The 27,765-nt window shown below is 40.5% G+C and overlaps 2 protein-coding genes across 4 annotated transcripts; one reads left to right on the plus strand and one right to left on the minus strand.

Moving 5' to 3' along the window:
- Positions 1–18,590, plus strand: tmc6b (transmembrane channel-like 6b). 3 transcript variants are annotated; one of them, XM_082535800.1, is made up of 22 exons: positions 3–103; positions 1,194–1,268; positions 5,046–5,209; positions 8,066–8,196; positions 8,366–8,527; positions 10,132–10,287; positions 10,388–10,496; positions 10,763–10,847; positions 12,742–12,993; positions 13,631–13,830; positions 13,911–14,055; positions 14,185–14,340; positions 14,711–14,889; positions 14,985–15,075; positions 15,180–15,277; positions 15,420–15,515; positions 15,610–15,685; positions 16,568–16,701; positions 17,321–17,497; positions 17,591–17,669; positions 17,795–17,881; positions 17,983–18,590. In XM_082535800.1, exons 3-22 carry the CDS (start codon positions 5,154–5,156, stop codon positions 17,995–17,997), a joined length of 2,484 nt encoding a protein of 827 aa, XP_082391926.1. In that variant the 5' UTR covers positions 3–103; positions 1,194–1,268; positions 5,046–5,153; the 3' UTR covers positions 17,998–18,590. The 3 variants fall into 3 exon arrangements, with proteins under 3 accessions (XP_082391927.1, XP_082391926.1, XP_082391925.1); XM_082535801.1 differs by lacking the exon at positions 1,194–1,268 and having other exon boundaries at positions 1–103; XM_082535799.1 differs by lacking the exons at positions 3–103; positions 1,194–1,268; positions 5,046–5,209 and adding an exon at positions 6,702–7,946 and having other exon boundaries at positions 8,046–8,196.
- notum1b (notum, palmitoleoyl-protein carboxylesterase b) lies at positions 18,591–27,740 on the minus strand. Its single transcript, XM_082535805.1, has 11 exons — positions 26,970–27,740; positions 26,162–26,214; positions 25,927–26,022; positions 24,277–24,337; positions 23,335–23,393; positions 21,347–21,449; positions 21,077–21,268; positions 20,774–20,871; positions 20,534–20,681; positions 20,403–20,450; positions 18,591–19,650 (listed from the first exon to the last, which is right to left on the minus strand). Exons 1-11 carry the CDS (start codon positions 27,332–27,334, stop codon positions 19,326–19,328), a joined length of 1,548 nt encoding a protein of 515 aa, XP_082391931.1. The 5' UTR covers positions 27,335–27,740; the 3' UTR covers positions 18,591–19,325.
- Between the last annotated feature and the right edge of the window lie 25 nt (positions 27,741–27,765).

Here is a 27,765-nt window from a genome sequence, read left to right on the forward strand (position 1 = left end):
TCCTTTAATGGTTTGTCCCCGCCGTCTAGTTTAGTTTGCCGAGTGTTATGACTGACAGCGGTCGGTTACTAAAGATAAGCGGGTTTGTTACGATTCTGAGTAGGTGAGTGAATACGTTTGGTGACTCTTTTTTGAGAGTTTAGCTGCTGTTTATTTTCATTTGCTTCTGTTTGTAATTTCTATTCAACTTGGTTAAAGTTCAACTTCAGTCTTTGGCAACTTGTCGACCGCCTCTTGTTAGAGTTTAAGCTAACCGACGGCAAAGAGAGAAGTTGGTGTTTTTAAAGGGCTCTGTGACTCTGCTCTTTTTGTTTCTGTAAGCTGTGTTCAGCAGAAAAGCCTGCGGATGTAATTACAGCGTCGGAATCTCTGAATAAGCATTTTGTTGTGTGTTGTGTTACGGCAGATTTTTTTTCAACGGTCTCCGTTTCCCCAAATTGGCAGATACGTTCAGATTAAAAGGTTGATCTGTGTTTCAGTTTGCAGTTTGGAGCTTAAAATGTTCTCACAGATAGCGCTGCTATGTTGTCAGACCGGTTGTCTGTTTGTCGAGAAGCTGATAATTGATCGCACAAGGTTGGGATGAGTCGGAGCAAGTTTACCATTTACTGTGCTGTTTAAAAAAAAAAAAGAAAGAAAAAAAGTTGGATCTAAAATCCTCACCATAATTTCTTATCTCCATTCATAATTAAGATCAAGCTTTTATACTAGCTTTTTAATAATTAAGTAAATAGACCTCCAAGTACATTGCACTTCTTTGACCACCCAAAGTGCTTTTTAAGTATTCAGACATAGATACTGTGAGAGATGATAAACAAACATATTTTTTTCTATATCTCCCAATCTTTCTTTAACAAGGAAGACGTAATAGGTGCACTACTGGCATTCATTTAAATCTGTGTTGTAGTTTGCAGTTTCTGTGATGTAGCCAGGAGTAAACCTATCATTTAGAGTCCTCTGTTCTGAATTAAAGAGACTATTGTGGGCCTGAATAACAGTGTGACTGCTGTGTGTGTGTGTGTGTGTGTGTGTGTGTGTGTGTGTGTGTGTGTGTGTGCGTGTGTGTGTACGTGCGTGCATGCCTGGCTTTGTTAATTGAATGGACATTTGCATTATTGTCTATTACGGTATGATCTTTACAGTTTTTATTGCTCATCATATGCCCATTCGCCCAACCTTTATGTCCTTTACAGTTAAGCAGAGTTGCTGCAAGAAAATCTACCTCTCTTTCTCTCCACCCTTTCACGAGGCTTCACTCAAACTTTGAGGTATTGTAATCCAAGTCTTTGTTTTGCTGCCATGTTAACTGCAGCTTTGGGCTTTGCTGCTGCCTCTTGTTGGCTTTTCTCAGTACTCACTTCTCAGTTTTTGAAAGCTGGAAGGGTGGAGAAATTCCTTTTTGTATACTATCAGACCATTTTATGATCTCATACAGTGTGTTGATTTTTGGAGTGTGGTGTCTTCATTGTGACTTGGTTAAACTCCTCTTCATGGCCCTCCAGTTGGATCTGTCCAAATGTTCGTGCTACTTTTTGAGCTTTGTAAAAGACCCTAGTTTTGTCTTTTAGCCCTTCCTGCTTTGCTTTCGTTACTCCAAAAAACCCAAATTCCCTCTCCTCAGCTTTTACTTGTGCCTTTGTATTCAGTTCAATTACAGTTGCATTTCAATCTGCATGAATGATTGTTCATATTGACCAAAACATTTGTACTATACTCAAGCAACCCTACATCAAACTCCTTGTGTGCATTTTTCTCTGGCTTATTTTGTTTGGCTGTCTTTAAGATCAACTTTGACCTCCCTGCCTGGCTCTCTGTTTGACCCATTCCCACGGTATCCTGCACTGATTGTACACTCTCAGAGGACTGCCTTAATATTAGTTGCACTTAGACATTGAAATAGGAGAAACAGTATGACAAAATACAGAGAGTGACTCAAGCTGAGCAGTGTTGTATGACCCTGCTTTGTTTGCTTGTTTGCCCTGCAGAAGTGAAAATTTGAGATAGAAATATTAGTTGCATAACAAGCAATGCGCGTGAAATGCATATGGAAAGAAATGGGTGCAGAAACATGATCCTGGAAACAATTTGGTAATCGGAAAAGTATGTTTGAAAGGGAGGGAAACCATATGTGTGCAGTAGATTGTCCTAACAGAGCCTGAAAAGAGCAAGCGCAGTAAAAAAAATATTAAACAATTGGTAATTTGGCATTTCTCAGCCATGGAGTCATTTAGTTGGTGACTGGACTGATATGCAGAGCTCCTCCCAACTCTTTCCATGCTGCATATGTTCACACAGAACAAAAACCAAGAGAACCAGCAATCCAGGTCTTGTCTTTTGTGTTTGTGGATCATCATTCATGTGGAATGATTAAACTAAGCACCCTTTGTTTGTTGCTGGCCCAGCAGTACAGTTTCAAAGTGGCAATCACATTAAACCAGTGGCGTCCACCTGTTTTCTGCCATGCCTGACATCAGAAGCTGAAGAAAGGATGCATCCCAAAGTTTGCATTGTTATTAATAACAATGAAAAATGATCGATATTGAATTTTACTTAAAGATGCATCCCATTATTGCAGTAGCATCATGTTTGTTTCATGTTAGTTTCATTTCATATATTCTGGTTATCTGTGTCAAAAGTTAAGAAGTCGTATGATGTATATTTATATACGTCATATTAGGAAAATAAGATGATATGTACTGATTTCAGTGGCTGATATTTATCTGCTGTGTCACTGCAGATTTGCTCTGGCTAAATATGCTGGAATTGTTGAAAGAGTTGAAAATGATCAGAGGAAAAAAATACTAAAAAAGGGGGGGACCGTACCGGTGACAGGCTGTGGTGACGTAACTCGGCTCATGAAGCTCATGACAAAAACCAATGTGGCAGCCGTAAAGGATGGCGGTGCCCCTGAAGCTCACCAAGTAGAGCGTGCATCCAGTGTAGTAATTCCTGATGTTGTTACTGCAGTGATCTGGGTCAGGACAGCCATTTATAATGTGTGTGTGTGTGTGTGTGTGTGTGTGTGTGTGTGTGTGTGTGTGTGTCTCCCTGTTAGCACTATACTGGCTCATCAAGTTTCCCTGAAGAACAAACAATATTGAAGGCCATTTATTTACATGAACGGATATCACCGGATTAAAAAGTGTGGCACATGACTGATTTTCTGGGTTGTATGTGACAAGGGTAAGAGCTTGGTAGAGAATGATCTCTTTGGTGGTTGAGCAATAGATTAGTTTGTGGGGATTTCTGAGAATGATTGGAACCTAAGTTTCCTCTTATATGAGTGTGTGGGTTTTGATAGCTTATTGAATGATAAGCTTTGCATTATCTGCTAACTGATCTCCACAGAGACATGCAAAGGAAATACTCACATGTATCATACTAGAGCATTATAGTCTTAGCAAACCAGCTCCAGCTCAGCTGTTTTTTATATTTGCTTATCATGAGCATTGTTGAGCTAATGTTTCTAGTGTGGGAGCATGTAAACAGGAAGTGGATCTAATGTTTGATGGAGTTGAAATTGTTTTCACAGATAGCCTCTGTTATGTTGTCAGACCAGTTGTCTGTTGTTTGAGAATCTGATAATTAAACCCATAAGGTTGAGATGAGTCTGAACAATCTTACCATTTATTGTGCTGTTGGGGTTTGTTTTTTTTGTTGTTGTTTTTTAAGTTGGCTCTAAAATCCATATTGTAATTTCTTATCTCCATTAATAATTGAGATACATTCAAGCTTTTATAATGGCTTTTAAATCATTTAGTAAATAGACCACTTCTCTTCTCTGACCACTCAAAGTGCTTTTTAAGTATTGTAACACAGATATTGTGAGAGATGAACCACAAACACAATTTTCTATATCACCCAATCTTTCTTTAACAAGAAAGAAGTAATAGGTGCATTGCAAGCATCCCTCAAACCACTGGACCTCATTTGAGGGAAATAATTAAAGAATAAGGACAGATTATGCTCCAAAAGTGACAAGTATGTAATAAAAAGCTGTGAGCCAGAGACAAACTGACAAAACAAACACCAACATGTATGGGTTTGCTGTTTTGTTTTTTACCACAACCATAAATATGTAAAATATGAAGACATTGTGGAGAGGTGTTTCTATTTTTTTATTATCCTACATTTAATTTTCTGTAAGTGTTATTAATAAAGCTTAGATATAATTTAGATCAGTTATAATAATGGATAGAGAAGGGTTAATCAGGGACTTTCTTGGCAAATTATTAATCAGAAAATCTTCTAAAATGATGTCAAGAGAAAAGTTACCTTTATAATAAGAACGAGGAAAAATCATTAATTATTGACCAAATTTAGATTGTAAATTGTCAGTCACTGTTACCAAAAGCCAAATGTTTTAATTTATTTTATTTTATTCTTTTAGTTTAATATCGCATTTTATCTTCCCAGATGTGTTGTGCCTCCTAGCTTTGAAGTAGGTGGAGTTTGTTTTTACAGTCAGCTATCATGTCCAAAGAGCAGAATTTATAGCTGCTCCAAGGTTAGATTACCATATGAAGCAGTTGCCCAGAAATAAAAGTAGAAAATCAGGTGAACAATGTTCCATTTAAATGGCAAACAAGCCATCGAACATGCTTCCTCAAAATCTCTTATATGACACGATCTGATAGAAAAATCGTACAATGTGTTAGTCTGTCTCTGTTCATGTGTCATTCATAAATATTCATGTCACTGGTGACACAGTGCCATCTGACTCTGGCCACAGGCCTTATTATAAACCGCACCACAGTGGAGCTCTCAGAATTGTAGACAAAGTGACACAGTTCCTCACAGCAAGTCTCCCTGATGCATCATGCAGGTCACTTTATTCTCTTTGTAAAGGCCAGGGAATGTTGACAGTGCAGTGACACTTGATACACATTTGCACTTAAGCACACCTGTAACTTTAATAATCTTTCAGGGCAAGCAGTAACAAGACCGGGGCAATCAAATTCCAAGCAAGGCATTTTCTTCCCCTTTATCTCTAACACTAACGCCCCACCTTCTAATCCTCCCCCCCCCCCCCCTCCTCCTCCCAGGTAGAAGATCAAACACCATGGTGGAAGTAGAAGGCAGGTCTGAGCAGGCGCGGGTGTGAACCTGAGAATTAGAGCTGGATACATCGAGACTGTCGGCAGAGAAGGAAAATGTCCCGAAATGTTAACTTTGACCTGAGCCACCCGCTTATGGAAGCTGGACTGGAGTAAGTGTCACTGTAGGGCTCTGTGTCACTTCATGTTACTCTTGTTTTGTTTTCACACTCTTCATTTTGATTTTGTCGATTTTTTTTTTTTTCTTAGCGTGAAGGCCGTGAGAGCGGGAGGGAAGGCTTAAATGGGAAGGCAGATCAGACTGTACTCTGGTGCAGTTTTTGTCGTTTTTTTTCCTATCCTTTTCTTTTTTTTAACAATGCGACCAGCTGCTGAGCTCCACTTTATTGTCCTTGTTTCTGTTTGGTTGAACAGATCATGACTGTTTGCATGCTTGCTTCTTTTAATTCCTGTGTAGAAGTCAAAGGGAAGCGAACTTGCTGTTTGTCCTTCTAAAAAGACAAATGGTCTCTCCAGCTGGCTTAGGCGTACAGTATCTAAATCGGGAGTAGGCAACTTTTTTTTTTCTAAGAGGGCCTGACTGACTGGTAGGGCTGCTCAATTAATCGAATTTTAATCACGATTACGATCTGGGCTTTCAACGATCATTAAAAATGACTGAGCCGATTATTAGCCCCTCCCTCATTTATCCGCGACACCTTAAAGGCCGGTCCGTGAAAATATTGTCGGGCATAAACCGGTCCTTGGCGCAAAAAAGGTTGGAGATGCTGATTAAGAGGACCCGAGGGAAGCTCGGAAAGCTAAGCAGAAGTTATTTGGAGAGTGACTGCTGTTGGTTGAAAAGAGAGTTTAAAAAAAAAAAACTTCAGTGGTGTTGCACACTATTTTATATTATTTTTTTAAAGTCATTGTTAACCCTTTAAAGCCAGTCAGAGCAGCATGCTCCGTTTTGTGTAACTATTTTTTAAATCCCTGTAGAACCTGAACCGAGTAAGCTAGCGCAATAATTTGTTTTGCATATGAAACCAGAGGAGTTGTACTTACATCTTATGCCATCAGCTTGTCCTCGGTCACGGTTTCCTTTCACATAAAGCTTTGCAAAAATTGCATAAAAAGGCTTGCAGGAACAAAAACATAATATTCCAGAAACACGCTTTGCCGATCCGATCAGCTGTTCGTAACACTTCCCACAGTGAAACAGATGTCAGCACGAACTATCACATGTCCGCCATTTCCTGGCCGAAACCGGAAGTGATGTCATTTTCGCGGAAATTGTAGTTTTTTACTTGTAGGCCTTAAACCTATACTGGTCATGTTTGACTTTTCTGTGTCGTTTCTGGGATGCTTAGAACTCGAATTGCACTGCTGGAAATAGTTTATTTTGATGCACCTGCTGTTTTCTTTGCAAATTTGCATCATAGGATTGTTTTTTCGTTTTTCCTGCAGTATATAAAAATTGGTGTATCTCCAAAATAAAACTATGAAGACACTCAAAATAAATTTCCTGTTGTTGTAAACTATTTTTTGCAACTTTTTTGTATTTAAAGCTTTGAGGGATAAACCTCTTAAATTTCTCCAAGTAGAAATATATGTAAAAAATACAAAAAACGATTTTCAATTTTTTTGTAGTTTATTGCACTTTTTTTGCAATTAATGTAGTTACTATGGACTTAATGCATACATATTATTAAAATATGGGCTATAACAGTTGTATAGCAACTTGAAATGCTCCCACAAATGGCACTACAACATGTAAAAAAATAATATAAGCTCTGGCGGACTTGGTTCTATAGTAGGTCTTAAAGGGTTAAATAAATACCGTCAAATAATCGAGATCTCAATTTCAGTGAAAATAATCGTGATTATCATTTTTGCCATAATCGAGCAGCCCTACTGACTGGGATACAAGGCAAGGAACCACAGCCCCACAGCAACTAGTTAGAGACAGGACATGGTGCTGAAATATGTTAAAACTAATACATTTTGGTCAAAATGGTTTTACAATAAGCCAAAACCAAGAACCTTGTTAGAAAATGTTTAAACTTTGTGTCAGTCTGGCACACAGTCAACGTAATGCACGCATTAACTTTTATTATTTAATGCATGGCTGCATGAGTAAATGGAAACGGATAAAATATGAACAACATGGTCACATTCGTGAGTGTGAATTGTCATATTTGTCTGACATTTCTTTTTTACCATCTATGAAACATTTTGCGTATGAAAAGTTTCCCCAGACACAGACTGGTGCCCGACATATCCTCCTCTGTGTGTTTCATAATCGCTGTTGAACCTCTCTCCTGACCTCTGTACATGTCTAATTTGGATTCATTGCTCCATAAGACATGGTGTCGCTGACTTTCATTTCAGTTCCTGTGTAATCTGGCATACCATCCCCTGTTTCCTTTACTTAAGAACAGCTCAACATCCTTCCAATGAGATCATTTCTGATGAAGCTTTGAACAGTAAATGGTACAGTTAAAGAAGCAGATGCAACAATCATGTCCCATGGCAGGTCTTTTTTTGTTTGTTTGGGGTTTTTTTTTGTAAGTTCCTGGCACTTTTTTTGTCCTGTAATTTCTATGCAAAGTTTCTGGCTTGTAGCTCTTTGGGAATCACTTTGTAGGTAATTTTTGGCATTTTTGAAAGACCTTCAGGAGAACTATTACGCAAGACAACTTAAAAAAAACAATAAGCAAACTTTGGCTCCTTGGAAGCAAAAATGAGAGATGACTTGAGACTTTTACACTGGACTGTGTATTGCGCTTTTTTGTTTGTTTGTTTGTTTGTTTGTTTTGCCCAAATGTGATATAGATGGTGCAGGAAGAGGCTTGCAGCCTCCCACTCCCACCGGGGCCACTGATGACCAAGTCAGAAAGTGTTTTATTTGTAGGTTACTCAGTGGTCACTGGCCCTCAGAGCACTTTGAAGCCTTTGAATCTAGCCTAGTCTGTACCACCCTATTTCCTTTTTTTATCGGTCCTCAAGCCTGTGCGTCTCTCTGTCAGGAGCCCGGCAGATGAGGAAGGTGTTCACGATTCATTTCAGCAGCTAATTGCAGAACACAGTGACAATGGAGCAGCATCCAGTGCCTTGGAGCTGCAGCAGCTGCAGAGTGATTTGGATGAGGAGAGTCGAGGTAAAAAGAAAGACTGTTTGCATGTGATGAACTCTTATTTTTCATTTATATAAAAAATATATATTCTCTTTCTTCATGCCTAAAATGTCTTTACCACTTGTAATACCTTTCAATGCTGCGTTGAATTGCAAAGGCATCATTTTCTGTCTATTTGTTTTTCTATCCTCAGACAATATGCCATTGAGTGGCCCTGAACATGAGCATAGAAGGAGGCAGGGGGCAAGTGATTTGGAATGTGATGGTGGTGAAAGAGAAATGGACCCCATCCAAGGTGAAGGCTGGTCCTCGGACACCTTGAAAATCCTGTCCTCCATGCCCAGTCGCACCATTGGTGAGTCCTGCAACAAGCAACTATTAATCATGAGGAGAGTATTATACATAGAAATAAATAAATCAGTTTGTTTTAAAACCTTATGAGCACACTCATCTGGATTACTTTGTGTGTGTCCAACATGTGTTTTAATATAATTTTGACACTCCTCTCTAGGATTTCTGACACATGCTGATTCAGTGTGGTGACTGTTCACTTGAATCATGTCGGGCATGCAGTGCAATCCATCCAGCACTAATCACTAATAGTGTGTTGGCTTAGTCAGATTTAAAACTATGTAACAGCTGCAGAGCTCTAAGTCAGAACATTTTCACGTTTCTTTTAAAAAATGTTCTTACAACTAACTTAAATCATAAACAGTCTCACACAGTCTATATGCTGTTTTCCTTTTGTTTTTACATTATTGAAAAATATCAGACTTCTCAAACAGTTACCACAGAATGAGAAATGAGAATTGTTACCACAGTTTGGTTTATGTTGAAATCCAGTCAAAATCCTTAATGCAAAGTGTTCTAGAAGCATGTTCGCAGTAGTTTCTGAGAAATATACAGACCTAAAACACAAAATACTGTCTGAAAGTTGGTCTTGTTCTAAGAGCTTTCTTATCCCTTTTTTTTTTTTTTTTAATTAAAAAATATTTAAATTGTAAAAAAAAAATGGATAAGATCGTCTTTATCTTTCCCAAAAGTTTGTTTTGTTTTGTTTGTTTGTTTGTTTGTTTTGTTCTTTTGCTTATCTGTTTGTTTTGGGTGTTTGGTTGTTTGTGTGTTTGTTTGTTGGAATAGCTTAAAAAATAAACTGATTTAAAAAAACAACTTAAAATAAATAAATGTTATTTAATGTTTTGCTGAGTGTAAAATAATTAGGTGGCCCTAGAAAGTAACTTAATGAATTCAGTATGGTATATTCTATCATATTCTAAAGTAACTTGCTAAATAAATGCTCAGTATACCACTGTAGTGGACAGGGCAGTGCTGACCAGTAAAATGAGGTACTGGTGTAGCAGGTGTTAACATGGTGTTGATGTGTTTCAGCAGGAAGCATTTCGTTTATCACCTTCCTGTCTGTGGCAGTTCAGGAGAAACAGGGTGGCAATGAAGATTGCTTTATCTCTTTGCAACATGGTGCAATATTTTAAGCATGTGAAACACAACTGGGAGATTATATAGACTTAGACTATATACCAGACTTTTAATACACGCCAAGCCACCCAAAAAAGTATTTTTTTTTTTTGTAAACCTGCTAGCTTAATCTCTAAGAATGTAACATAAATTATTTATATTTATATTTTATATAAAGAGTAGCTACAGCTATAAAATAAATGTAGTGCAGTAAATGCTTTGTCTCCCTTTAGAGTTACCACACAGGCTGTGGGGAAGTAGCTGCTAGAAAGAGACGAGGTGGCTTCTGTTAGCTTGCCACAAAGTTTACAAGATGTCTGCATGATTTAAAGCTTTAGCAGTTTATCTGCATCAAACGGTGCTTCTTAATGTACTTCTTCTTTCACCCAACTTCTTGTTTGGGTGAAACAAGAAGTTGGAAGAGCTCTCTGGTTTCATGAAACTCCTTCGAGGAAATAATTGTTGTTGATCCCATTTCTGCAGGCCGCAACAGGGGAGCCATCATCTCTCAGTACTGCAACAAGACCTTGAAGCTTAGGAGACGCCGGCAGACCAGACCATCCATCCGGGACTTCTCTCCCTCCTCTAGACCGTCCATACGAAGCTACGGCATGGAGGGGGACACTACAGATGCAGAAGGTGGAGGCTGTCAGACGAGTGATGTGCACTGTTTACTCTGATTAAATTATACTGCATTAGAATGATGTAATATAAATGATGTCGCTTGTGTTTATTATAGTGAGTAAGAGGGAACGTCTGGTGAACAACCTGCAGAACCTGCCTGTGAGCGACCGGGTGAGGATGCTTCGAGGAATGCCTCTGAGTGTCGCTGAGAAGAAAGAAATCAGGCATGTTGCTCGTAGTCATCGCTTCTTTTGTGTTTTATTTATGTTTGCAGCCACATAAACTGACTGCCTGCTTAGTTCTACTCTTTCTGACATTAGCTGCACATCTTATTCTCACTGTATACTGGATTTTAAACACTGCAAATAAATGTAATGATCTACAGTCTTTGATATCATTAGAGTATTTACAAAGTTTATATTTACTGGTCTGTAAATACTCTTTCACATCATGTCACTGAAAATGATCCTTTGTTGTTTTTTGTATACAGGAATTTAGTAATGCAGAAGGAGAAACGGATACTTTCCAACAAGAAGCTTTCCTGTTGCAGTCAACTTAAATACTACATCATCATTGTAAGTTATCCTTTGTATTTCTGTGATTTTTAAATTCCTTAACAGATACAAGGAAACTAGAAACTGTTATAGTTGTGTTTCTATGTTTGCATTTTTAATAGTGAGGGGAAAAAAGATTAAAAAAATGCTTGCCCACACGGAGTTCAAAACTCACTTTAACTCGTTTGTCTTTTTTTTTTCTTTTTTTTTCTTTTGAGAGGGAAAAAGTGTCAATACTTGTATAAAACAAATACAATCAGTATTTATGTGACAAATAATATCTTGCTGTGAGGGATAAGTTTGTCCTACAAACTGCTGAGAATTGTAGAGATGACGACCCAAAGTGCACAGTTTGCACATTGTGCTCCCATCATTGTTTTCAGTTGCATCCTGTTCTCCTGCTGCGTCTTATCAATAATCAGTTTCTGGAGTATAACCTCTTTGTCATGTACTTGGATTTCTGTGTTTGTGTTTATAAGGTACTGTTCCTTCACTCATATGAACATTACTGTTAGCAAGTCCAAAATAAGAACAAAGTTCACTTGTCATTGGATGGCAGAGAGGAAGCAGAATAAAATTCAAAATAAAACTGAAAACTAAACATGAAACTAACACAGACATGAATACTAACACTTAGACAAAGGACTGAAGCATGAACATGGAACTAAGACAAAGGAAGTCACAACAAAAACACTCTGAATAGACCAGGGCTACTGATAATAATCAGCCTGAACCACAACACAAAGTAACACAAAACTAAAACCCAACAGCAGAATATTTCTAAACTAAACACAGAAACCAAAGACTCAAAAATACCACAACTAAGACTCACAATATACCAGAACAATAAAGAAATCAATGGGAAATGCCTAAAGAAAAACTTAAGCTTAAATATATTTACTAAGAATTTGAAACTCAAATACACGAGCAATCCACATACTTGGCAAGAAAGAACCCCACAAGGCTCAGGGGCTGGTCAGCAAACACATGTCATGTTTATCTCCCATATGTGATTGATTGTGTAAATTGTCAGTACTTGGCTAGTGCAAGATTAAAAAATTAAGTTCTGCTCTAACCACATTTCAAAGCATAAAATCATATATGAGCATATCTGTCTCCTCTGCATTCCTTCCTCTGTTTTTTTTTTGTTTTTTTTAAGTTTAAGCTGGGTTATTCTTGTCAGGGTCACTGAGGTGTGATAACATGGAAACACAAATGAAACTCATAAAATGCACTGTGGATAAATGTGCCCAAGGTCCTGAGGTGTAGAGGAGTGTGGGGTATAGGTGTGATATTGTGTAATGTGCAGCTTGTTACTTTGCAAAACGTTTTCTACAGAAATTCCAGGTTACTGACAAAATGTAAACCCTACCTGAACCAAAGAAGCATTTGAGTCGCGACACAAGCCTTTCAAACTTTAGCTATGTAGTAAATGTAGCATGATATCTACAATGTGTAAGAGTGCTTATTCATTATGTGGTAGTAAGGGACAGGTTATTAACTCTGCTTTAAATGTCTGCAGCCCGGGGGGGGGAAGCGTTCGACCTGTCTTCATGGTTTTATATGTAACAACTGCAAGATCTGTCTCCATCAAAACTTCACAATTCATCCTTTTAAGATCCTATAAAACATTATTTAATATTAAAGATTTATTCAAGGTGCTCTAAGGGTTTTACATGCTATTGTAAATGTGTCACATGAAAATGGAACATTTGACTTTCATGTCGCAGCTGGGGTGGTTATTTCCTGTAGGTGTTCCTACCAGTGTGATTGCTCTGTTGCCCAAGCATTTATGACTTTCTATATGAGTCACAGCGTCTCAGAAAACCACAAACACACGTCCAGTTTGTCTTGTGTTGCTACAGTGATTTATTTATTTTTTCCACCTGACTTTTTTTAAACTGTCTCCTTCCAGGCTGCAAGAAAGAGCTGGTACAGCTGGTTGTCCTTCCTGCACTCTCTCCAGCCGTGGCAAACGCTGCTCAAGAGAGTGAGCGGGCGTTTCGGGACTGGAGTCCTCTCGTACTTTCTCTTTCTCAAGACCCTAGTCTTTTTTAATGTCTTCCTGTTCCTGGTTACGGGTGCGTTCCTGGTGCTGCCTCAGGCTGTGCATCCTCCATACCGGGATACGACATCATTCTCTGGACTGGAGCTCCTCACTGGAGCAGTAAGTTGTCTGCTGCAGAGTTTGCATGTTCTCCCTGTTTTTGCGTGGGTTCTCCCCGGCTTCCTCTCACAGTCCAAAGACATGCAGTTAGTGGGGATAGGTTAATTGGAAACACTAAATTGCCCATAGGTGTGAATGTGAGCGCAAATGGTTGTCTCTGTCTATGAGTTAGCCCTGCGACAGACTGGCGACCTGTCCAGGGTGTAACCTGCCTCTCGCCCTAAGACTGGGATAGGCTCCAGCACCCCCCCATGACCCTGAAAAGAATAAGCGGAAGTGGATGGATGGATAGATGGATCGATCAACTGAGGAGTTGCACCAAGGCCTAGTATAAGATAAATAAGGATAATTTTGCACTGAACTATACAAAGAAACAATACAATCAAACATAATTTTAGCTGCTTGATTTGGAAATGAGCATAACAAATAGCATTTAAGAATTTGATATGTTCCCTTATTTACAGGAAGTGTAGTAATAATAAGAACAAAGACGAAAAATTATTTTTCCAGGCAGTTCCTGTTCCCAAGTTGGAGCAATGCAATTTGTTAACCTTTCACTGTGTTTGTTTATTTATATTTGCCTGTACTTGCTTGTAAAGTACAGCTAAAGAAGTTTCTGTTCTTGTGTTTGTCTCAGGGCTCTTTCTCACATACCGTTATGTACTATGGATACTACGCTAACTACACACTGCCTAGGCGCTCCAGGGATGAAGGGGGAGGACAAAATGCCTCCACATTGACAAGTGACTCACAGCAGTTCTCTTACAACATGCCTCTCGCATACTTTTTCACCATTGGAATGGCATTTTTCATCACATGCATCATCCTTGTATACAGGTACAGATAAAAACAGACCTCATACAACTGTATCCACATCAGTCTTGCTTTTTTGTTGTTTACACGTCATCTCCCAACAGCATGTCGAAAACATTTGGTCGGAGCTTCAGAATCAACAAATCTAATAGTATCTTGACTATGAAGACCTTCAGCTGCTGGGATTTTAAAGTCATCAAGAAAAAGTCTGTTCAAATCATGTCTGAAAATATCGGCACACAGCTCAAGGTAAGCATGCAAACAAACACGATGCTCGTTCACATTGTAGACGCTGACTGGCAGGAATGTGCTGACCTGAAACATTCATTGTGGTCTGTATCTCTCCCTCACACCATCATTCTCCTGCCCCCTCACCAGGAGCTGCTGGCAGAGCTGACTCAAAAGCATACCAAGAGCACTTTCTGCAAAAGGTTCTGTAGGCTGATGGTTCATGGAGTGGCATGGACAATCTGCATAGCAAGCACCACTGGCTGTATGGCTGGCGTTTACTACTTCTCTGAGTTTATCCACAAGGTGAGGCTGGATGGATTGTCCTCCCCAGTGTGTCATAAAGTCTTTGTTCCATATGTCTCTTTAAACAGGGAGCTTGTTAACACGGGATGTACTTCCTGTATATCACACAGATTAGTGACTAGGTGCACGTTTTCAGCATCACAGTAATATCTAAATATCTCCTGCTGCTTCTAAAATGAATTTGATCTATTTATACATCTTATATTTCCCACTTTTCTTACAATTTCATTCATTTCAAATTTATATACATCTATGATTATAGTCAGGTTCAGTCATGATATGTATCGACTAAAAATATTGCTCAATCAAACCAATACTTTCCAGTAATGTAACTGAACAGCTTATCCACACCTTGTTTCTTCCTGCTTAGGACCTGCAGCAAAACCATCGTAATCTTGACGTGAACCCTTTGATGAAAGAGGCCAAATTGTTGTCTCTGCCTACGGTGGTTTCTGTTATTAACCTGCTGTTACCTGCCCTGTTCAACCTCGTCGGCTGGATGGAGACCTACGAGTCACCTTCTGTTTTTGCATATGTCGCCATTGGCCGGTACGAGCAGAGCATTATGTGGTTGAGTAATGTCAGAGGTTAGAGTACAGAACTGATGGATTTGGTTGTTAACAGTCTCTCTCTGTGTTTTCTAGGAATTTGATGTTGAAGATGAGCATGCTTGGAGTTCTCTGCTTCCACTGGCTGGGTCGGGTGGCTCCTGAATACAAAAGCATTGGCCTGACGGTAACATAAACAAGAAATTACACTTTGAAGCTACCAGAGTAGACAACTGTGTGAATAAAGGGTTTCTAATCACAAGTTTGTTTTGACTATGTCTGTTATCTCAGTGCTGGGAGGATTTTGTGGGTCAGGAGCTTTATCGCTTCCTGCTCATGGACTTCATCTTCACTCTACTGGACACGCTGTTTGGCGAGTTACTTTGGAGGTGGGTCACTTCAACAAGTTCTTTCTTGGTTTGTCTTTTTTTTCTGTCATTAAATGTAATTAAACTTTTATCTCTTTATGTACTTTTAGTCAAGTTCTTTTATTACATTAACTCATCTCATGTCTCCTCTGGCCTTTGGCAGGTTGTTTTCTGAAAAGGTGCTGAAAAGGAAGAGGAAACCAGTGTTTGATATCGCCAGGAACGTTCTGGATCTCATCTATGGACAGACATTAGCCTGGTACAATTCTCTTTAGATATGCACACAGTGAAGTGGCCCTGCTGCGACAAGCTCTTCATTCTGATGGATGAGAATTATGTTTGTGTTTCTTCAGGTTGGGAGTTCTCTTCAGTCCAGTCCTGCCTGTGGTGCAGATTCTCAAACTATTTCTGGTCTTCTACATAAAGATGGTAAATGCACAAAAGAGACACTGAAATTCAAAAAGAAAATCAGAAAAAACTTGCTCAAGGTGGAACTGTTTTTTGTTTGTTGTTGCAAAAGAGTTAGTGAGAGCTAATTAGAGGTACAGGGTGGTGGTGTGACAAAGAACCAAACAAAACAAAAAGGAACTTATAACAGAAGGGTAATAGTTAAGCCTGACTCTTAACCATCAAAGGTGAAAAAGCAGCATCCTGCCAGTGTCTCAAAATACTTGCAGTGTGGCGTTCGGGGAAGTGAATTATTACTGTCTCGCCAAAACTCCTGTTGTTTTGCAGGTGTGTCATGCAGAGGAACAAAACAAGCACGTTACAGACCTCAACATTACAAGAAATAACATAAATATCCTGTAGCACAGGACATAATACCAGGAAACCTTAAAATCTGGATGCAAACTGGAATGAGGCCAAAGGCACGTTGTTCACTTGAAAGCACAGCTTAAGCTTGACTTTCGTTTTGACTTTCGTTATAAACCAGCTGCCTGGAGCCTGATTGGGGTGCTGGCTTGGGCCCTCCTCCAGTCAGGCTCTGGGCAGCTGTAGAAGGTGGGATAAGGCAAAGCAGAGACCCGTGTGCAGGCAGCTATCCAGGACGGATCTGCACACACCAGTTATTATACAAAATGATTAAATCGTGTGTTCACATGTCTGTAGACTCATTGTTCGATTAATTAAGCAGCAATGTAGCCTTAAAATATTGTATGTCGTCTCTGCTGTCTTACCTTTAATTTGCCTGTAGACACTGAGTTCAGTGGGACACATCTTCACTGTCAACCTTTCTCCTGAACCTCTGACACTTCTTATGAAGGCATTGACCTCTGACCCCAGCTCTTGTGTTATTTCTTTATTCCACAGAGCAGTGTGATGTTGAACTGTCAGGCCCCCAGGAAGCCATACAGAGCCAGCCAGATGACCACCATCTTCATCACTCTCCTTTGCATCCCCTCCCTCCTCGGCGCCTCCGTGTGTGTCACATATACCATGTGGAGGTACTCGCAAACAGGCAGCTCAAAGAGGATTTAACCCCCTCCTTTTCTCTAGCTACTACATCTGCAACTCTGGCATGTTCACATCAACATTAATGCTGCATGAATGAAACCAGGTCACTTATCTATTCCAGTGAAATCACAAATGCAGAATAATCCTAAAAAAACCAACCTGCAGCACAGCACAATCTGCGAAGCACTTTATTAAGCAAACAGTAGCTTTTTTTTGTGTCAAACTGTTCTTCAAAGAGCGAATGGGTTTGATTTTGAAGAACAGATTGGTTCTCAGCTCTGAGAGTAACCCAGAACTGATAATGTTCTCAGTCCAACAGCTGGAAACCTCAATGGAAACCTTGGCATTTAAGTGGTCGCCTTGAGGAGATCGTGTTTTTGACACTAAGAGGGAGGCAGGTCCCTGTAATGTGACTGTATCCCTAAGAGATGAATAATAGATACAAACACACATGTGAGCTCAGCCTTAGTGAAGGGTTATAAATTCATGGCTGGGTTAGTTTCAAAAAACTTTTTCCAACAATAAGAAACAGAACTTGATTCGTCTTTTGTTCTCCGGCCTGCACAAATACTCGAGGCATTCACACATCTGTTGTTTCTGTGTCTTCAGCATCACACCGTCTACATCGTGTGGTCCGTTTCGTACGCTTGACACAATGTTTAAGGCGGGAAAACACTGGATGGAAATACTGGAAAAAGATAATCCCAGCCTGTCCGTGCTGTCCAAGGCTCACACATATTTTGTGGAAAACCCATTTTTTCTGTTTGTGGGAGCAGGCATCTTTCTGTGAGCACACACACACACACACACGATCTATATCACTGATAGCAGTGTTATCTTTTTAAACACTTGATTGTTTTGTGATTTTCTGTTGATCAGGATAGTGATCTACTTCCATAGTCAGGTGGTGGACGGTCAAAGGAAGATCATCAGTTTACTCCAGGATCAGATACAAAATGTAAGGCACCACCTAGTGTTCAAATACAGATCTTGGGGGTTTTTTCAGTCCAAGTTTACCACAGTGCTAGGATGTTATACACTGAAATGTATTTGTACTTTTTCTTTTTTCCTGCGTGTCTTCAGGAGGGAGAAGATAAAAAGTTCTTGATCAATCGGCTGCAGTCTGTCCACAAGCAGAAACAAGATGCTGGAAAACGTCTTAAAAGCCAAGTCAGTCACCTTTATAACCACCAACATTTCTAATGCTACAACACCAGACTGCACATCCAACCTTTTTCTTACCTTCCATGTTATTTCCTTTCTTTTTTTAGGACTCTACATGTTGAGGCAGCTGATTCTCCAGAAGACAAACCTCAGTCCACCAAGCACAGAAATTTTAAACCTGTGTGGATAAAACTGGAATACTAACCAGGAACTCAAAATCACTATGCAGCAGTAGATGTTTCATTTTGCCAAACGCAGATTGTTGAAGTGTGTGTTGTTAGAAGGAAAAGGGACTGTTTATTTATCTACATGAATGTTACTTGTGATGTTGCTGGTTTACTTTAAAGATGCACAGACTGATAAAGAGTTTAAGAAAAGGCAGCGTCACAGTGGTGGGATATGAGAGGGAAAGAAGAGAACAGTCTGAGGAGCTCAACAAGCGGATGAAACAGGTAAATCTTTCTGTAATAATAAAATGGGCAGCATAACAAGAAATCTTTAGCCCTTCCTTTTTTAGAAGCACTTTTATAGCAAATGTGAACAAAAGTTTATTATTACTGGAAAGATATTTTACCGTGTGTTAGTATGTATGCTGTAGCTGGATTTATTACTTGTTGGTGTGAGTGTGTTTATGTTGTAAATGATGTTATTATTTTTTTTCTTGGGTGATAACTGCCACTGTTCTGTTTTGTAAGTAAATTATCTTTTTGTCATATTTCAGCGTGTATTTGTCTTTATTAGTGCGTTTTTAAAGGAGTGGGCACTACTACCATACAACAAAATATAAGGCTTACAGCCTGAAGAACAGTATGGACATAATGCACTCTACAAGCATACACTTTTCTTTCTTTCTTCTTTTTTTTTTTTTAAACAAACATGCAGGTAAAAAGCCAAATATGTAGTTGGTGGTATGTAGGTGGTTAACTGTGTTTGACCATAAGGAAATATAAAAAGATCTCTTCAGTAGAAAAATAAATAAATCCTTTAACCGTGGCCTGAAGAACAAAGTAATATTTCATCTTTATATCAGTAAATATTACCCATTAAATTATCTTTTCCATAAAGAGAAAAAAAAAGCAGCATATTTGGTGAAGGGTTGAAACAGCAGCACCGTAGATGGGTTTCTGAACTGGATATTTTAGAGGTGAGCACCAAGTCCCACAAAGAGCATGCTGGAAAAATCCAAAACAACAAACTGGGAAGTGTTTCCAGTCTTTCCCATCAAAACTCCGGAGACGGACCTGCACATATAAATGATACAGTACATAAAACTGCATATTTATGGAGGTTATGTTGATCTGATGTGATCTCATATACTGTAGTTTAAGAGCTCAAACACTGGTTTGATTGTATTCAGCTGAACGATATTGTCAAAACTCATGAGGCACTTTTGTGTGTTTATTTTGTTGGTGGATATCTCAGTTTTCATCCACTCTTCTGAAAAAGTGTCTCAGTTCCCGTTATTGAGCATGCCCAGTAGCTTCTTGGGCTCCATTCCCTGCTGCTGAGCCATCTTCTGCACGTCAAAGCCCATGTGCTTCAGGAACTGGATGACGCTCATCTCTTGTCCTGTCAGCTGGTCCCGAATGGTCGGGCAGGAGGGGTTGCAGTGCGGCCACGGGCAGCTGTCGATCAGCTGTAGAAGGCAACCTCTCGCGGGAGGGGTCACGTGGCTGTGGCTGCTGTTGATGTGGAGGTTGTGATGGAGGCTGCGGTCCCAGCAGTGGAGGGCTCTGGGGAGGGAGATTCCTTTCACTCGGATGTCCGTCCAGTCCCTGCAGTGATGGGAAGACCAAAAGTGATGGAGCAAAGGTTACTAAGATGAAGAACAGTCCACAGGAAAAGTGCGCTCAAGTATAAGAAACTGATGATTCATGAGTATTTCATAGTTTGATTTCTCAAGTTCATTTAGTAAAATTCATGGAGACACAAGTTGGAGGGGACGGGTATGGATCCCTGCCTTATGTCCAGGGAAACAGACAACAAAAGTACCTCAGTTTGTTAGTCTGGGAAACTCTGGGACAGTGAGGTGCAGCACAGGGACCTTTTTAGTTTGACAAACTAAAATCATTCTTTTTGGGAATTCCCAAAGAAACTGACAAGTGCAGATTCATATAGATGATGTGGAAAATTAAAAAGTTCTTAAACAAAAGTTTCTTGGTGTGATGATAGATGATAAAAAAAAAAAGCTGGAAGTCCCATATAAATCATATACGTAACAACATTTCAAGAAGTATTTCAATTTTGAGTGAAATCACTCCACGTTCTCTATTGTTCAGATTTCACTGTATTTGCTTTACAGTGCAGAGGTTTGGGGCAATACTTATAAATGTTCGCTGTCATCAGTCTTCATATTGCAAAAAAAGGGCCATAAGGATAATCCATAAAACTGATTACAGAGATCACACAAATCCACTATTCTTAAAATCAGAAATACTACAATTCACAGATCTGGTTCATTTTCTCACTGTGCAATTTATGTATAAATTTACACTATTTATCTATCTATGGTTTGATTTTTACTTACGCTCTCGTGATGAGCTCATGAGACAGGCATGCCGGTGCAAACATCGCCCTGTCAATCAGAAAGAGCAGAGTGTCAGAAAAACTGAAGTCTTATCATATCTGTGAGCGTGTATGAGCGTTTTTCTTCCTTACGTTACGTCACGAAGCGTAAGCCTCAGCTCCTGCCCCAATTTCTGGATGTACCTCCACTGGCCCTCGTGGATGGGCTGTCCGGTCAGGTGGATGTTATCGACCGTCAGCTGGGCCTCGTCGAAGAGCCACTGCGCCACGAACACCGGGCCTGCAGGGTAGAGAGGACGTTCCGTGGGTCAGACTTTAAATTACGCATCATCTTCTGTCTAGCTGAGAAGCTCGGGGTGTGTGGTGACTCACTTTTTAATGTGGGGTAGACTTTATATCCAAAGAAACAGTTCCACTCCTCTCCCACGTGAGCCTGCCTGCAGCTCTCTGGCACCAGTCCTCCCCAGTACCTGCACAAACATAAACCATCGCACATTTTCCAAATCTATCTGGCCGTCCCTCCCACAGTTCTTGGTTGTAGCTTCAATCCTTCATTCATTCACTGCTTCATGCTACTACACAGGGATAGTATTGGCTAAATAAAAAAAAACGTTTAGACACTCTGGTGGAAAAAAAAGTCACTATATCACTCCTTGAGCATCGTCGTCATCTTACCTGATGCCTCTCTTTATGGCTTCAGTGGGAGCACAGCTGATTGTATCCAGGCAGTCTGTGAATTTGTACTGTTTGTTATCCAGGAACCATCCAGAATCAGCCAAGCCCCTGACCTGCACCCCTGTATATCCCTGGGTCTCCAGCTGCTCTGCAACCTGGTCCACATTCAGCAGGACACCTGTCCCACCGGCACTGGAGACACAAACAGTGAGTTAACAGTGAGCAGCCGCCTTTGGTGAAGAGCACGGACGCACATGAAGCTGAACTAACCTGCTGCCTGCCAGGAGCAGAACCTTGGCGTTTTCTAGCCCGTTTGTCAGCAGCTCCTTCACCACCTCCTTAATGATCAGAGAGCCCATGAACGCATAATCACCTGAGAATAAATAGAAATAAAATATGAATAGAATATAAATGAATATAGTTATTTATAAACATGAGGCCACATGGCACACTGAAGCCTGGATTTATACTTAGTCATGGAGACAGGCAGCTGAGTAGTCTTGAGCTTACAGTATAAAGTGCCTTGAGGTGACTTGCTGTGATTTGGTGGTATATAAATAAAAGGAATTGAACTGAATGACCTCACACAACACAAAGGATCTACTGTTTTAAGACTGTTGATGCAGTAGGCTGTACTCAGGATGTAGAGAGTGTAGACTGAGATAGGAGACCTTGGCCTTCATATCAGATCAGGAGAGACAGTATAAAGAGAAAAAAGGTAAAGGGATAGGACCATAGACTGTATATTAAAAATGGATAAAGCCTCCTGATGTGAAAAGTGAAGCGGCTTAAACCTACATTGTTTCTAATGGCCAGCAGGGGGCTTATTTTTGTCTGGAAAAAGAGTTTGTTTCTTATAAAATAAATAAATAAATAAATAAATAAATAAATAAATAATGCACTAGTATGAAGTCCCAATGAATACATCATGATGCTAATTTTATAATTTATGGTCCCTGTTAGAATTCTTCTTCACAATGATAGGAAGAGCCGACATCGATGGATCAAAAAGCAACGTTGCCATGAACGCTTGCCGGACGCTTGACACCAGAAGCGAGAGCCCGCTCGGGGGCTCGTCTCCCCACCTCACCGGGTAAGTGAAAAAACGATAAGGGGTGGCTGTAGCTCGGGAGGTAGAGCAGGTCAGCTGCTGATCGGCTGGTGGTTCGATCCCTGGCTCCCCCAGGTTGCATGCCAAATATCCTTGGGCAAGATACTAAACCCGACTTGCTCTCCGATGAATCCATCAGAGTATGAATGCATATGAATGATAGCTAGAAAGCACTCACTGTTAGAGACAAAAAGGATAAAGTGGCAACTTTATGATTGATAAGTCACTAATGATTATGGATTGTGTCTTTGTTTGTCATCATAGGTTGTCATGAGAACTGCATAGCAACGATATCCTATGATTTAAAAAAAAAAAGAAGAAATCTCAATATTTTGTAAAAAAGATCGACAGCATAAATAACTGTGTAATTGTTTTTTTTGTATTCCTTTGTACATGTATACATATATTTATAGATAGTAACAAATTCATCCCCTATTTATTCCAACATGTCCACACTTTGCACTGCTGCACATATAAATGCTATGTGTGCTGATTTTGTCAGTATTGTCTGTTGTCGAACACTGAGAGCAAAGAAATAATTGCAGCCCAATTCAACAGGGTCAATAAAGCTTATATTAATTACTTTAAATTATTTATAAATGTCGTGATAATGTCATAGATTTCTTATCGTAGTAAGTGAAGTGAAAATCTGTGACAACCCTGGTCTACGGGTTAAGTTGAGGGCACAGCGAGTTACCCAGAGGACTTCCACATGGGAGACTGAGGCCTGTTCTGTGTGAAGCCAAAGTCAGCAGGGACTTGTTTTTATTCGTGTGTATGAAGCTCGTACACGTGTGACGAAACACAAAAGAGAGGAAAGAGTTGCAGGAGGGGTGAATATTTCTCCAAATGCTGTTTTTCGCCTCCTTTTATTGATTTCTGCAGTTTTAACAGATGAGTGAATGTGGGTTGGTTTGTAACGCTGTAAATCAAAGATGTTTTTCCAAGTGCCTGAAACGCATCTAATAAAATATAATGAGGTTTTCAATAAACCAGAAGAGGAAGCTAAAAAATTTATAGATCTGAGAGCTAAAAGAGGCTCCACACACGAAGCCCTTTGACTCCACTGATAAATCTTTCTTTATAAATCCTTCTCTTAACCAGAGCCACAAGCTCACACACTGAGCGATCACGCACTGGGTCTTACTTTGATCTGTCTTCGGGGTGGCTCCGCTCCACACGTCGCTGGAGCAGTACGGGATGAACCTGTGGGGGGCGCGGGAGAGAGACAAACACTGTTAGGAGAACACAGGCAACCTGGAATCGCAGCCAGACTCGTTTAGACGTTTAGATTTGATGATGCTGACAGATTAAAAAGCCCCGTTGGCTGTGTGACAGTAGACAGAACACAACAAGCACAAGTGTGTGCAGACAGCCGGGCAATAATGACAAAAACAACATCACTGTGTATCTTATATTGTATATATTCTAAATGAAATTATCAAGAAATGCAAGGAAACTTGCAAATAAACCATTTAAGCTTAAAAGGGTGTTGGCTATGCTAAATTCCAGCTCCATATGTTCATTTTTTGACACACTACTGAAGATGCTTTGCTTTATTTCTATGATTCATTCCTACAGTGTGATAGGATTGGGCTTAACATTCTACATATTTCATTATTTTTGGCTATCTATGCTGAATATATGCTGACCCCATCACTCATCCACCACTGTAACTGTATATAAAAGACAAAAAATGGAAAGCTTTCCAATAATTAATGCTATTTGTAACTTAGTATCAAATTTAAACAGCATAGTTCTAGGCAATAATCTTCTTTAGTATGCTAAATTTGCATTAACCCATGAGAAGTAGTTCACTGTCTCAAGTATCACCTCAGCCATGGCAACACTGACTCCATTTCTTTCAAATTAGAGCTTGTACTTCAAAGTAAAAGTATATATTTATCACAGAGAAGATCACAAACTGAAAATATTCATATGAAGCAACCAAAATGTTAAAAAACAAACAAACTCATTAACATAAAGATTTTAATTCTGACAGAAGTGAAGGAATTATCCCTGAAAAAAATGAGAGGGAAAATGCACAAAAGCATTAAATGTACAGAGAAGGAGCGGCATGCTTTCTTACACCATGTTGGCGTTCCACCAGTGAGGGTTTTCCTCCGGCTGTGGAGACAAAATTCCCCTTCCTGTGAAAGGAGGGAAGATGGATGAGATGTGACATGATGGTAACTTTATAGATAAACTGTAAAGTTAAAGAGGTCAGAAAAAGGTAAGATGTGCTGCGACAATTCTTTAATCCTGCTTTGTGTTTTACCGTTGAAGGTGATTCCCCTGCGACAAACAGTCGTTAACTTTCTCTGCTTTGGTCAGCATTTACATGTAGGCACTAAAGAGCCTGTGTGGCTGCTGCACTGGCCACCAGTGTAAAGTATACAGAGTCTGAGGGAGAGACTCATAAACAAACAAGGAGTTCCCTGATGGTTGGAGGGAAACAACCAGAGAGTTTGACTCACGATGATTAGTGCGATCTCAGCTAAAGTGGAAACGCAAACACTTCAATGGATCTCATTCATTCAGAGGAAGTTTTTATTTCCTGCTGAGGAAAGTGAAGCCTCTGTGAGGCTGTGCAGAGAATTCACAAGATCTGCTCAAACCAGGGAACGCCTTCATGCCTGGCTATAATCACAGAACATCGAATGGGCAAATCACAGTGCGTTTTGGCATGTGGACAAAATGAAGGCGACCTGATGAAGTTCAAACCGAGCATCAGAATGGAGAAGAAAGGTGATTTAAGCAGCTTCTTTAAGTTATTATTGGTGCCAGATGGATTGGTCTGAGTATTTTCTGAACTACGGATCAACTGGGATTTTCCCACAAAACCATTTCTACAGTTTACAGAGAAGTGACCCCCCAAAATAAAAACTATCCAGTCAGTAGTTCTTTGGATGAAAATGCCATGTTGATGCCAGAGGTCAGAGGAGAATGGACAGGCTGCTTTGAGCTTTAGCAGTAACTCAAATAACCTATTGTTATGAGCAAAGTATACAGAGGAGCATCTCTAAATGTGCAACATGACGGGCTTCGGCAGCAGAAGACCGCACTGGGTGCCACTTCTGTCAGCTAAAATCGTGAAACTGAGGCTACAAATCAAAAACTAGTATAAATTATGCTAAAGGTATTCATTTAATTTAAATAAAGACAATATTCTTGAGTGTTTCTTGTGGTCAGTGGTTTGATCCCCGTCTGTTTAACTCTGAAAGTTTATTTGAGCAAGATACAACACTGTATGTCTATGTAGGTTCTCTCTCATCCACTGCATGAAAGTCAGGAGTGCTTAAAAAGCAACTGGGCTTCTTTAGGTTCCTGAAAAAGTTTTCCTTTTCATCCAAGAGGATGTGTCGGTTCTTCAGAAGTACATACAACTAAATACAGTATCTTGCCCAAGGAAACTTCTAGAGGTTAACAGGTGGAGCCTGTTTTGGTCTGCTTGCTTTATTTATTCAGACAGCAGTAATTTTCATTAATTGTCTATTCTAATAACTACAGCTGTTCTGGCTCATGATAACAAGCATTTTTGTTATTTAATGGAGTTTTACTACAGTCAGCTTCCAAGGACACTTCATGATGATGGAGAGGAAGAGAAGCAGTGCCATGTGTCAATTTGGGCAGCCTCGGAAAAGCAAAAGAAATTGCGAGCTGTTAGTAAATGAGCAGCCAGATAGAGACGGCAATGTGTAGAAGTGGATTCTGCAAGCACACACTGTAGGGCCTGTACCTGTTCTGGTTAGTGGCCACTTGGTGGAGCTCATCAGTCTCCTCATCGTCTCATACCTGCTCTCACAGGTCTGACTGTCGAAGCAGTACCATCCACCTGAACCACACACACACACACACACACACACACACACACACACACACACACACACACACACACACACACACACACAGAGGTTACAAATAGCTGCACTGAGTTCCCCGTGTGGTCTGAATCAGGTGTATTTCATCCTCACCTTCCAGGAACAGCAGCCACCTCTTGCTTCCTTTTGACTCCTTGATGTAGTAACTGCACAAGAACAGCAAAACAAAGCAGCGTGAAAGCGCTGATGTATTCACACATTCATGAATGGATTCAAACAGTCTCCACACACTGGGGATGCTTCCTGTTATCCTGAGCTGACAGATCTGGCTCTGATCACTAAGCTTCTCTGTAGGAGCCAGGGTACTGCAGACCCGCACATGTCCGGTTGTGTTTTTTCACATAGCGACAGGAAACTCACCATGCTGCTGGCAGCACACGAACACTCACACTTGATGCGGGTGGCATATCGAAAGAGTCATCTCATTCACAGCGATTTAATTCATATTTGGCCCACAATATATTATAATCTACACTTGGAACAGAGTTTAAAAACTTTGACATTGAGTGGAATTAACTGGTGATCCCATAAAGCTTTGAACTATTATTAGTTATAATCTTTGTTGTCATTACTCTTAATTTTGCTATATCGTAAAGTTGCCAGAGCAAGAATAAATGCCCCTCTCTCTTCCTCGCTCGCGCTCTCCCTCTCGTGTACGCGCTAATTTGCAGCGTGCATGGCGCTCTCTCTGATCTGATCCTTTGATCCATTTTGGTCACATCCGGAGTGACACGGGAATGGAGCACACGGATCTAAACCAGTAGTAAAACGCAGATCGGGTGTTGGGTGTATCTGCCCCTCCGTGTCTCAGATTATTACCAATTAATGACAAAACTGTGGTTTTAAATCACGCCTGTAGGTCATTAAGAAACTCTGAAGAATCTGCAGGCCATTCACTTACCCTGCAGGTGACCCGTCGTTGCAAGTCACGGACACGTTCTTCAAAAAGTGCAGCTTCATGTCCTGGTCCAGCTTTTGCGCAGAGCACGGATAGAGTGACTGCGCTAAGTTCTTTATCTGCACTACAAAGTTGTCCATGTTGCCCTCCACAGCTGTGAAGTCTAACGGGAAGCTTTCTGCTCCTTCCACCCGCTCCCTGTACGGCGGGGGCGTCTGCTGCTGCTGCTGCACCCTCCGTGTTTGCGCCCGACCGCCGCGCACTCTCCTCGCCTCCACCGGTGCGCTCAGGTGGATGAAGAGCAGCAGCAAGCAGGAGCGCACCGCGGACAGTCCAAGTGAGTTTCTCGCCACACCACGGCTCTGCATTTCTAATTATTACTGGAGAACGTTCCTCGCGTGTTTGCGTGGACTCTGAAGAAAACACAGCATATCCTATGAGTGGGTAGATCGACGGGAAGTTCTTCGAAAGCGCATGGAGAGTTCAAGCAAACGGTCTCCTATACCAGCAGTGCTGGGTAAAAACAGCTTATGGGTCTCCATGGTGCCCTGAGAGATGGGTATCTGGATTCAAAATCATGCAAAATGCGCGTGCAGTTCCAGTTCATTTCCTTAAATCGCGTGCAGTTCGTCCAGTAAACGGGTTCTTCCGTGCGTAAAAATTTCTGAAGTTCCGTCCAGCTCAGTCTATCCAGTGACCTGTTGCCTTTTGGTTCAGGTCTTATAAGCTGCGGATGAAGAGGGAATTTATTTGAGGTCCTCCCCTCTCCTCCCCCCGTCCCCCCTGCCTGCCCCCGTGC

The sequence above is a fragment of the Aulonocara stuartgranti genome (assembly GCF_965226115.1).
Source record: "Aulonocara stuartgranti genome assembly, chromosome: 6".
NCBI lineage: Eukaryota > Metazoa > Chordata > Actinopteri > Cichliformes > Cichlidae > Aulonocara > Aulonocara stuartgranti.

Excerpts from the sequence above, each read along its gene's own strand:
- notum1b (XM_082535805.1), bottom strand. The coding sequence starts at position 27,334 with ATGCAGAGCCGTGGTGTGGCGAGAAACTCACTTGGACTGTCCGCGGTG. Across the intron at positions 21,269-21,346 it reads CTGCTCCTGGCAGGCAGCAG|TGCCGGTGGGACAGGTGTCC; the intron begins GTTAGTTCAGCT and ends TTGTGTCTCCAG. Across the intron at positions 20,682-20,773 it reads AGTCTACCCCACATTAAAAA|GCCCGGTGTTCGTGGCGCAG; the intron begins GTGAGTCACCAC and ends TCTACCCTGCAG.
- tmc6b (XM_082535799.1), top strand. The coding sequence starts at position 7,872 with ATGGTGCAGGAAGAGGCTTGCAGCCTCCCACTCCCACCGGGGCCACTG. Across the intron at positions 14,890-14,984 it reads GCATATGTCGCCATTGGCCG|GAATTTGATGTTGAAGATGA; the intron begins GTACGAGCAGAG and ends TGTGTTTTCTAG. Across the intron at positions 15,516-15,609 it reads TATGGACAGACATTAGCCTG|GTTGGGAGTTCTCTTCAGTC; the intron begins GTACAATTCTCT and ends GTGTTTCTTCAG.